Source organism: Pelophylax lessonae (genome assembly GCF_965119305.1).
Source record: "Pelophylax lessonae genome assembly, chromosome: 6".
Taxonomy (NCBI): Eukaryota; Metazoa; Chordata; class Amphibia; order Anura; family Ranidae; genus Pelophylax; species Pelophylax lessonae.
Genome location: NC_138773.1, coordinates 273191869 through 273204410, shown reverse-complemented (window position 1 = coordinate 273204410; position 12542 = coordinate 273191869). Strand labels below are relative to the sequence as shown.

The 12542-nt window shown below is 42.9% G+C and overlaps 1 protein-coding gene across 1 annotated transcript in view; it reads right to left on the bottom strand.

Moving 5' to 3' along the window:
- Positions 1-4550: 4550 nt before the first annotated feature.
- Positions 4551-12542, bottom strand: part of CYTIP (cytohesin 1 interacting protein) — a 65463-nt gene continuing 57471 nt past the window's right edge. Inside the window, exon 8 of the mRNA XM_082260675.1 lies at positions 4551-5362. Within this exon, the coding sequence (XP_082116801.1) occupies positions 4890-5362 (473 nt within the window). The 3' untranslated portion in view covers positions 4551-4889. The remainder of the gene's footprint in view (positions 5363-12542) is intronic.

The window sequence follows — 12542 nt, the reverse complement described above, 5'->3', positions numbered from 1 at the left end:
ACTAGCTGCCTATGTGAGGGTTTAACCATTTCTGGACCAGAAGGTTTTACCCCCTTAATGACCAGGCCATTTTTTGCGATTCGGCACTGCTTTAATTTACCGGACAATTGCGCGGTCATGCGACACTGTAACCAAATAAAATTGATGTCCTTTTTTTTCCCACAAACAGAGCTTTCTTTTGGTGGTATTTGATCACCTGTGAGATTTTTTATTTTTTGCGCAATAAACAAAAAAGAGTGACAATTCTGAAAAAAAAAAAAACAATATTTTAACATTCTGCTATATCACACTACCAATAAAAAAAAAATGTAAAAATCTATTTTTTTCATTATTTTAGGCCAAGATGTATTCTGCTACATATTTTTGGTAAAAAAAACCCAATAAGTGTATTTTGATTGGTTTGCATAAAAGTTATCACGTCTACAAACTAGGGGAAAGATTTATGTAATTTTTAATTATTTATTTATTTTTGCGAGTAATGGCGGCGATCAGCGATTTTTAGCAGGACTGCGACATTGTGGCGCACAGATCGGACCCTTAACTGACATTTTTTACATTTTTGGGGGACCAGTGACATTACTACTGTACAGTTACTGTAATAATGACACTGGCAGGGAAGGGACTAACTCAGGGGCGTTCAAAGGGTTAAGTGGTGCTTTCTAACTGTGTTGGGGATGGGCTTGTGGAATCAACACAGAGACCTGTGATCCTACTTAAGAGGATCACAAGCGCTCTTTGCTGATTCCTGAGAGAACAACGGTCTGCTGTGTTTACAGACCGCTGTTCTGTCTCCACGGGGAGTGATAGCGGGTGCCCGGCGACAACCGTGAATCAGTTTCCCCGCTGGCTAATGGGGGCACGTGCGCACCCCCAGGTTCGCTCCCGCGGATCGTCATACAGGTACGGCAATTTGCGCCGCTGAGCCAGCCTGCCGCAATATGGAGGTCAGCAAGTAGTTAAAGGGCTCATCCACAAGCGAACAATCAGAAATGTTAAACAATATGTTACCCCAACATCTCACACACCTCCCAACTTTTTGAGATGGGAAACAAAGGACACATATTAGCAAAAGTATATAGGTATAGGGCACAACCATTAAAGAAGAATTATACAAAAAAAATGTTATACCCCCAAGTGCTTTGTTTTATTATTACTTTTACCTTATACTGGCTTTTGGAATTTACAAATTCAGCAATTTAGAAATTGGATGAAAGGCTTAGTCCTGTGAAAACACTTTTTGAAAGATAAATAGTGCATTTTATTTACAACTATACAGAAAATGAGGGACAGATGAGGAGGAAAGAGGGACTTTGTGCCAAATCAGGGACAGTTCCTTGATATCAGGGACAGTTGGGAGCTATGATTTTATATTCCTGATATGTTCCTGCCATACCATGTACTTGTGTTAAAAAGTATCCTGTTCTCTTTGTATTGCTTTCCTTGTGTGAAATACCTGGTGATCCCGCCAGTCCCCCTTCTTTCCTATTTCAAACTGACCATGCTAGGCCCGAGAGCACATCCATCCCAGCACGGTCAGTTTTCTGACTGTGCTGAGAGAACAGACTGCCTGTCCTCCAATAATCAGGCTTGTCCCCCCCCCCGGAACAGTCATTTACTGGGAAGATCAGTGTGTTGCTGTTTCTCCACCCTAACTCTCTAAGCGCTATATGTAGCTGAGAACAGACATTATGTAATCACATATATAAAAAAGAAAAAAAGGTATCTATAATGTTTTTTGTATATACACGAATATTTTGCATTTTATTTCTCTTTTAAACTGAATGGTTCGTTTTACAAGGTATTTGTTCACATAAATGTGCACTCTACATTGCAGGCTTACCAGCCCTGCACCTGTTGCTTCTTTGAACTACAGAACACCTCCTCATTATGTTCTGGGAGATGAGGAGTGGGGGTGTTCTGTAGTCCCAACATATTTTCTTTCTCAAGGTGACAATGCTGCTCTTCCATAGATACAGTGCATTGAGTGTGCATTGTCACTCTAATAGGGCATGAAGTGTATAACTGACAGCTTAATGTGCATCATTTAAGTGAATCTGTTCCTAAGGGCTCTTTCACACGGGCGATCCGATCAGATCCACCTGTCACTTTTTTAGGCGGATCTGATCGGATCCTCCATGCAGCTCTATGGGCAGCGGATGTCAGCAGAGACACCTCCGCTGATACCCGCTGCCATCCGTATCCGATCCTGTCCGTGAAATCTGGACGGATGGAAATCCTATTTTTCCATCCGTTCAGGGATCGGATCAGATGAGAGTGAACAGGCGGTCCGCTCTCATCTGATCCCCCATAGAGAGCAGCGGGAGCTGTGACACCTCCCTCTCCGCACTGCAAGCGGAGACGGAGCTGTCATCCGCCGGCTCAGCGAGGATCGGCGGAATGATCCCCGCTGAGCAGCACGGATCCGCCTATGGAGGTGGACCGTGTGAAAGAGCCCTTACTCTGCATGGGCAAGTGAAGGCCTACTTCAAACCTTGCAATTTTGACTATCATTGTTTGTGTAAACATATAACACATTTGGAATCCATTTCTGCTGGTTTCATAGAAGTTCCAATTTTATCAGTCATGCTTTCTTCTGTCATATTATGTATCATTGATTTTTTGTTTCAAAGATAAATCTGAATGCTTGGTATAGGGTACAGCACTTTGCTGTCATATATCCTCCTCACTGCACCACCCCATTTGGATAATGTTGGAACTGGTAAAATTCATACCTACTGTATGCAGTTTTGATAAAAGATAAAAATTGCCTCCTGAAAAAGCAAAATGTGAGGAGCTTCGTGCATGCAACGACCAGAAACAGACTGAACAGGCTTGCTGATAAGTGATACTGATTGATCTTCTGATGAAGGAACAACTGGGGGTCCTTAGCACATTGAGCACTATAGCCCCCTGGAATATTCATGAGGAAACTACCTTCAGAAATGAAAGGTTGCCTGCCTGGGTTAAAGGACAATGATGAACTTTTCGTGCACTGTTGGACAATTCCTCAACAATTCCACAAGCATAGTTATAGTTTGCTGAGATCCACCTGATGAGAGTTTTCCGAGACTGGACAAGAAGACCTTGTGTGAAAGATTTAGGCTCCATGTACACGGGACATTGTTAAAAGTCCCTTTGAATGCTGGAATTTTTAGGACGTTTGAAACGTCCGTTAGGTCGCGTTTGCACCCGCGTTTAGCGGGCGTTTGTGGGCGTTTGCGTTTAGAACCGTTCCTAGAGGTCAAAAAAATTATTCCCCTTTAAAATGGAAAAACGCGAATGCTAAACACGGGTCATCGCGTTCGGTCGCGTTCAGACGCGTTCGGTCGCGTTTGTGCGTTTGAAACGCCGGGAAACACACGTTCGAACGCAAATAATTGCGTTCTAAAAAAAAGTCCCTGAACGCAACTGCCTGCAAATGACTGTAAACGACCATGTGTACATGGACAGATAAGATAACATGGAGCTGCGTTCAGGGGCTTCTGAAAAAAACGCCCAACTGCTCCTAAACGGCCATTTCCAACGTCCCGTGTACATGGAGCCTTAGTGACAATGATTGTGCGAGCTTAAAGAAGACCTGCTACCATTTCTCCTTATCACCTCACCTTACACACTTGTCAGGAACCTCTTGTCAGCCATCAGAGAGATAGTTTTCATTTTCAGGTGCATATGCATAAACGCAAACATTTTTTTCGGGGCATAGACGCCTAACTAAGAAAGCAAAAATGCTCACGCACAATCCTGTGTCCATCCACCACAGAGTTTAGTGCCTAGTGGACTATTTCAGCATGTGGCCTGAATGTTTTTTCAGCTTTGTCCCTGTTATTCTTGATCCTGAAACCTGCTTGACTCCGTTATTGACCTACCTCTGGACTGCCCATACCTGTTTATGTCTACTGCCTTATTGTATTCCTGACCTCAGCCTGTATTTTTGACCAAGATTCTGACTATCAATTGTGTACCTCATTGCCGGCACGTTGCTGACTTTTACTGGTCTCTGACCTTGATCCTGCTCATTATTTAGTGCCTTCCTGCCCAGTTGTTACCTAACTCACCTTTGGCACTTTTCCACTGCAAGTACCGGCTCGGCTCTACTCGGCCCTGCTTGGCTCGGTTTGCTTTTCCACTGCTGGTACCGCATGGTACGGCGTTGGAACGGTTCGGTACGGTTTGCTTTTCCACTAAAGTAGTACTAAAGTTAAGTGGATGGGATAACAACGATTGCAAAAGGATTGTGGGATATGGTACCAGTATGGTAAGTCTTGGAACCACAATCGAGGTGGTACTGTTTTAGAGAGCTGTACCGTTCGGTTCCATGTAGTGGAAAAGCGCCACGGTACCGTACCGTACCAAATCGTTCCTACACCGTATCATGTGGTACCAGCAGTGGAAAAACACAAAAGTGAGCCGAACCGTTCGGTTCCATGCAGTGGAAAAGCGCCACTTCTGACCCGGCTCTGCTCTCTACTGGACTGAGTGAACTTGGAGTGCCCTCAGTGCTGTGCTTCTGCTTACCTGACACCTGCGCTCCCAAGTTTAGGTCCCCGGTTTCTGGCACCTTTGCCCTTCCATTGTCCTAGTAGTCCTTGTCTCTAACTCCAGGGTTGCTTTAATGGGAATTGTGCAAGAGGCCACGTTCATCATCTTGGGCTCCTCATACAGGTATGTGACACCCCTCCTTCCTCTAGTGTGTGATTAGAATGTATGTCTGTCCCTATTTGTAATTAGAAATGGTGTACTGTATATCCCTTTAGTATATCCACCCTTATTTGAAGATACAGTTGTCCTTCCTTAAAATCAAGGCACCTCCAGAATACATTCTTCAGATAAGTACATGTAATCACTTGCTTTAATGTATTAATGCTGGTTTTCTGTCTATTGTACAAGAGTCACAGAGGAGATTCTTCCTCTTCCACCGATCTCTGGAGACCCGGGATGAACTTCAGGAAATGTTTTCTGATACTCCCTCGTCTGCCTTTCCGAGGTAATGTCCCAAAAACATTTGAGAGGCTTATAGAGTCCCAGTTTGGTGACATTGGTTCACTTTCACTGCTCGTTATGCTAATGCTTCTATGGCGTGCTAGTGAAGACTTCCTTAATGAGAGCCCATTGAACTTTAAGATGAAACAATCTTCTTCAATACTAGACTGCCGACTGAAGGCTTCATTTCCCGAATCCTCCTCACATTCAGACATGGACCACAAACCGTCCTCGCTTAGCGTTATGGAACCAGCGTGGCTCTTGGTGCTGCTTGAACTGGACATCCGATATTTGTTCAAGAAGGAACCTGGTGTTGGGTTCTCAGTCATTTTGAACTGAAGGCAGTTCAACTCTTCTCGTATTTTTCGCTCATTCACAGACCCTGAAAATAAAGAATTAAAGACATTACAGTCATAAAATTCTAGACAGTTACTTTACCTGACCATTTTCTTACTTTTTCTTTAATGTGTTTGCAAGCCTCTGAAATAAAAATGAACATAGTATATCCTCATATAGTGTGTACCTGCCGGTGGGTAGGAGCACATTGTTGGCTCCTACCCTTAGAACACCCTAAAGGAAACCAAGAGTGGCCCAACCAGAACTCTGTGGCATAGCCAACCCACTGAACCAATGGCTAGGGACCCCACAGCCACAGGACACATGCTTGCTCACTATCCAGGGGACGTCCTCTATGGTTAGAAGTATCAGGCAATATCCAGACTGCTTTTACTTGATGCTTTTTCAACACGTTTACTTAAAATGTCACTAAACTATCAATAAATTGGGTATTACATGCTGTTCATACTCACTCAATCACTATGAGATTAGTTTCTGTATTCTGCAGAAACCTGGTTGATCCTGCTGCTCTCTATTGGCACTTTTCCACTGCAAGTACCGGCTAGTACCGGCTCGGCTCTACTCGGCCCTGCTTGGCCCGGTTTGCTTTTCCAATGCGGTACCGCATGGTATAGTGTTGGAACGGTTCGGTACGGTACGGTATAGGTTTGCTTTTCCACTAAAGTAGTACTAAAGTTAAGTGGGTGGGATAACAACGGGGTGGGTGTGATTCTCTGACCAATCAGTGGCTAGTAGTGACTGCATGCAAAGGATTGTGGGATATGGTACCAGTTTGGTACCTGTTGGAACCACAATCCAGTAGGTACTGTTTTTTCAGAGCCGTACCGTACCGTACCGTTCGGTTCCATGCAGTGGAAAAGCAAACCTATACCATACCGTACCGAACCGTTCCGACCCTATACCATGCGGTACCGCAGTGGAAAAGCACAAAAGCGTGCCGAACCGGTACGGTTCCATGCAGTGGAAAAGCGCCATATCTTCACCTTCTGTTCATGTCCCCAATTCAGCTAGGGATTTTGCAGCTGTGGTGGCAACTCTGCACATGCTCAGTTTTCAGTGAGTTTCTATGCTGAGCATTTCCTCCCTATCACATCTGAGCAGCCCATGAGACTATAGAGTCACAAATGTGGGCGTATACACAGTGGCAAATGACAGCCCATTCCCTCCCTCCCCCTCCTTGCTTACTAACCAGCTAAACACAATAGGAGCGGGTTATTACATGTAGATTAATGGTGCCTTTACCTCCCTTTTTTCTAAGACACAGGCTGGAGGAGCGTGACACAACCTGTGACTGCAAGAAATCCACCCACACCATGTTATTTCCACAAAATAATAAAGATTTGATTTCAAATATATATTTTTATGACAACTTAACACTGTTTATTGATGTTATTTATTTATTTTTACTATGTATTCCAAAGGCTTTTTTTTTTATAGGACCAGCAGCAGAGGACTAGAAGCTCCTCCTGCTAATATTTCCCTTGAGACAGGCTGGGAAATATCTGGGTCACATGACAGCTGTTTATCAGTTAGGAAAAAGGCACTTCGATGTTTTTTCTTTTTTTTTTTTTCATTAAAATAATTACAGTGCCATCATCCACATACAGAAATTGAAGGGATAATGTAAAGTAAGCAGTGTGTTTTGTATCACTTTAATAGACAAGGAATGACAGAATTTCATCCACTCAGCCATGCTCCCACAATGGTGGCACATTTCCTAATAAACAGAGTAAATTATTGGAATTGTAAGTCTAAGAGAGCAAGTGCTGAGACCTGTGCCCATTGCCAAGGGATCAAAGTCTAAATATTCCTCAATAAGAGGAATGCGGCTTATCCTTTCTCCCAACAGTCCTAAATGATGTTTGCCCCCTGAAGGGGAAGCCTGGTGGTGAGTAAGTTTGCCCACTACATACAGTGCATCCGGTAAGTATTCACAGCTCTTTACTTTTACCACATTTTGTTATGTTACAGCCTTATTCCAAAATGTAATACATTCATAATTATCCTGAAAATTCTACAAACAATAACCCATAATGACAATGTGAAAAAAGTTTGTTTGACATCTTTGCAAATGTATTAAATATAAAAACCGAAAAAAATAATAATAAATAAATAAATAAAATAAAAATCGATAAAAATCACATGTACATACTGTAAGTATTCACAGCCTTTGTCATGCCACTCAAAATTGAGCTCAGGTGTATCCTGTTTCCACTGATCATCCTTAAAATGTTTCTACAACTTGATTGGAGTCCACCTGTGGTAAATCCAGTTGATTGGGCATGATTTGGAAAGGCACACACCTGTCTATATGCGGTCCCACAGTTAACAGTACTTGTCAGAGCACAAACCAAACCACAAAGTCCAAGAAATTGTCTGTAGATCTCCTAGACAGGATTGTATGGAGGCACAAATGGGGAAGGATACAGAAAATATATGAGGCATTGAAGGTCCCAATGAGCACAGTGGCTCCATCATCCGTAAATGGAAGAAGTTTGGAACCACCAGGACTCTTCTTAGAGCAGGCCGATTGGCCAAACTGAGCAATCGGGGCAGAAGGGCCTTAGTCACTGTGAAAGAGCCTCAGCGTTTCTTTGTGGAGAGAGGAGAACCTTCCAGAAGAACAACCATCTCTGCAGCATTCCACCAATCAGGCCTGTATGGTAGAGTGGGCATACGGAAGCCAATCCTCAGTAAAAGGCACATGACAGCCCACCTGGAGTTTGCCAAAAGGCACCTGAAGGGCTCTCAGACCATGAGAAACAAAATTCTCAGGTCTGATGAAAAAAATATTGAACTCTTTGGCCTGAATGTCAAGCTTCATGTCTGGAGGAAAACAAGAACCGCGTATCGCCTGGCCAATACCATCTCTACAGTGAAGCATGGTGGTGGCAGCATCATGCTTAGGGGATGTTTTTCAGCGGCAGGAACTGAGAGACTAGTCAGGATTGAAGGAAAGATTAATGCAGCAATATACAGAGACATCCTTGAAGAGGACCTCAGACTGGGGCTAAGGTTAATCTTCCTACAGTACAATGATCCTAAGCAAACAGCCAACATAACAAAGGAGTGGCTATGGGACAACTCTGTGAATGTCCTTGATTGGCACAGCCAGAGCTCAGACTTGAACCCAATTGAACATCTCTGGAGAGATCTGAAAATGGCTGTGCACCGACACTCCCTATCCAACCTGATGGAGTTTGAGAGGGGAAAAAAGAATGGGAGAAAATGCCCAAAATTATGTGTGCCAAGCTTGTAGCATCATACTCAAAAAGACTGGTGTCTGTAATTGGTGCCAAAGGCACTTCAAAAAAAATTGAGCAAAGGCTGTGAATACTTACGTAAAGTATGTAAATGTGATTTTTTTTTTGTTTTTGTTTTTTTAATAAATTTGCAAAGATTTCAAACAAACTTCTTTCACGTTGCTATTATGGGGTATTGTTTGTAAAATTTTGAGGGAAATAATGAATTATATCCATTTTGGAATAAAGCTGTCACATAACAAAATGTGGAAAAAGTGAAGCACTGTGAATACTTTCCGGATGCACTGTAATTCAATTCGAGCAATTCCATCCAATGTAAATAATGGCTAGTGTTACTTCACTCTGTGGCTGCTCCCGTCAGAATCCTCAAAGTCCTCTAAATTTCTTTTATATCCTTAGCTCCCTGTGTGACATGATGGACAGGTCAAGGGGTTGCTACCCATCCCCAGACAGCTCTTAGATTTCAACACTGCTAACAGACTAAAGGGGACACCTTGTGGCCAACTGGTGTATTACATTACTGCCTTACCCTATAGGAGTACAGTAATCCCCTGCTCCATCGCGGTTCAGTTTTTGCGGTCCCGGTAATTCGCGTTTTTTTTTTGTAATGTTATTTTACTATATAAATCATTAAAAATGAAATATTTTTGCGTTTTCCATAGCTCTTGCTCTGTCTCTTAGTATCTTTTATGTGTTTAAATGAGTTTCTATTGTTTTAAAAGTGTGTTTAAAGACCTTAAAATGCTTCTACACATACAGTGACAGTAAAATAAACATGCCTACAATGCATTTTAATAGGGTTTTTCTATTTCGCGGAATTTCACTTTTCGCGGCAGGGTCCGGGAACGTAACCCCCGCAATGGAGGGGGGTTTACTGTATTGCATTATGTGTTGCCAAGGGTGGAGCTTTAAAGCCAAACTCCAGGTTTACGTTTACTTTAAATAGTAAATTGGGCCATGCTGGTCCAAATAAACTATTTCCTTTACAAATAGATGTGACCAATGAGAGCACTGAATACATTCTGTGTAGTCTGTTTTGTCACCGTTACGTGGACTTCCCATCCTGTTCCTGGGACAAAATCAAGTTGGGCTGAGAGCTCAGCCATTCACAGAAAGCTTTGTATTTTAATCAATGAATACAAGGCTTCCTCTCACTGGCTCATCTGAATAGACAGGCAGATGATGTCAGGATCTCTACCTTAGCTAATCAGAGGAAGTCTTGTATTTATTGACAAACTACAAAGCTTCCTGTGACTCAATGTTGTCCTGGGATCAGACGGGAAGTCCCCATACTGCTGCCGGGAACATTGCATTGCAGACTCTTTGTAGCTAATGTTACATACATTTTATACAGCGCGGTTGGTTTGGGCCAGCTTGGTATAGTGTCGGAACGGTTCGGTACGGTACGGTATAGGTCTGCTTTTCCACTAAAGTAGTACTAAAGTTAAGTGGGTGGGATAACAACGGGGTGGGTGTTATTCTCTGACCAATCAGTGGCTAGTAGTGACTGCATGCAAAGGATTGTGGGATATGGTACCAGTTTGGTACCTGTTGGAACCACAATCGAGTAGGTACTGTTTTTTCAGAGCCATACCGTACCGTACCGTTCGGTTCCATGCAGTGGAAAAGCAAACCTATACCGTACCGTACCGAACCGTTCCGATACTATACCATGCGGTACCAGCAGTGGAAAAGCACAAAAGCGTGCCGAATCGGTACGGTTCCATGCAGTGGAAAAGCGCCATTGATGTATTCACTAATTCTTGCAGTAAATGTTTCCACATCTGTATTTCATAGGTGGTTATTTCTCAAATGTCTCATAAAAGTTTTAATGATAGAATTGTGGCTTACTGTTATTAGTTGTTATTGCGTTAACTAGGCTTGCGGTTTGAGTTATAAAATGTTTAGTTGTTCTTTCCAGTTTATGTAATTAATTTTATTGAGATTATTAATTTTTCATGAATAAATGGTAGTGTATTCTCAGTAAGTACATATTTTGAGTTGTTGAATATGTACTAGACAGTCATATTTAACAGTACTTTCACATTTTTTCCAGCTTGCTGTTCTATGCGTTTAAAGACCAGTTCATGCTTCACAATCCCCCCAACGCATCCCCCACAGCTTTTATTTTTGTTTATTAATTTTTAATGTTAATTTAATTAATATAATTAATTTATATAAATATACAATATTTTTATTTCATGTCTCCACGTCTATCATGTGTTACATGGGGTCCTCTTCCTCCTCTTCTGTCTTCTACCATTGCAGTGCTCACATAGTGACTTAAAGTACTATTAAACCCAAAATCAAACATTTTAATTAATGCATGATACCAATTCTTAGATGTGGTAGCTGCATTCCTTTGCTTTTTGCCTTTATTTTCACCTGATGATCCGGTCAGTAAGTCTGTTAATTTTTAGCTTTCTTTAAAAGTTGCTCAGCAAAAGTGGTTGTTAAACTGACCGAGGTGCTTACAGAGATCAGCTTTTATTCGTTTTAGTAAAACCTTTATTCCAAAAAAGAAAACAAATATTGTTTTTACTGCTTAAAAAGTGTTAGCTGGAGTTTTGCTTTACTTTGTTAGTCAAGTCCATCTAAATCTGCTAGTACATCTAAACAGGACTTTTTTTTCTCAGAAAATAGGTGCAGGAACTCGACTAGCCCCCCCCCCAAAAAAAAAAAAACCCTCCCCCGGCACACACACCCTCCAAACCGAAACAACTAGTTGGTGTGGTCACATTTTACCAACAATGGAAGGGCCAACAAATGGGGCAACAAATACCAGGAGTGCACTATGTACAAAGTGCAGAGCTGGGGGGGGGGGGGGGGGGGTGTTACACACAGGGCGCAGAGTTCAGGGGTGCACTACGCACAGAGTTTGGGGGCGCGCTACGTACATAGTGCAGAGTTCAGGTGTGCACTATGTGCAGAGTTTGGGGGTGCGCTACGTACATAGTGCAGAGTTCAGGTGTGCACTACGTGCAGAGTTTGGGGGTGCGAAACGTACATAGTGCAGAGTTCAGGTGTGCACTACGTACAGAGTTTGGGGGTGCGCTACGTACATAGTGCAGAGTTCAGGGGTGCGCTATGTGCAGAGTTTGGGGATGCACTAAATACATAGTGCAGAGTTCAGGGGGGCACTACACACAGAGTGCAGAAATAAGCCTTCCTCTACAGCTGCATACCTCTACCATCTCCTATCCACATCTCACTTTCACCCCTCTTCAGCTCTGACCTCTGCTTGTCACGTCCTTTCTACTGCCCCCATCTTCTCTTTTCTTTAAAGTTCCACCATCTTCCCTATGTCTTAATTATGTTGCACCCAGCCGGCTCTAGTACCTACCTGTCCACTACATCTCCCACTTGCAGGGAGATTATCCCTAGGCACCTGCATCTCCCTTGTACTCATCCTGCACTCAGTGGCAGCCGCTCAGGATATCAGCTCTGTGGGAGCCGTTGGGAGACAAGTTGTCACTTGTAAACACAGAAGCTGAACTTTTTTGTTTACAAGTGATAGTGGTGAGCAGGGAGCAGAGGGCCTGAGCCAGAGGTGGTGGAACTGAGTTCCACCAAGTTCCAGCTGAAAAAAAAGCCCTGCATCTAACACTACGCTCTCCCTAGACTGACAGTACTGCTGTCCAAGGTTGGGTCCATTGCTCCTCCAGTACTATGGTGACAACCTAGGACAGGAAGTATGTTACTGGCCAGATCACCAGGTGCAAATAAAGGACAAAAAAGCCCAAACAATGAAAAGTATGCAGGTCACCACATTTAAGGATTGGTCAGCTGCAACACATTACATTTTTTTCTGTTAGGTTTATTACTGCTCTGGTATCCATATCATTATCTTGTAAACCCAGAGTGGCTTCATGACACACCCCCAGGAGGTAAGTCCTTGACATCCTGGGCTCACAGGAAGTGAGTTAAATGACAACAGGCACC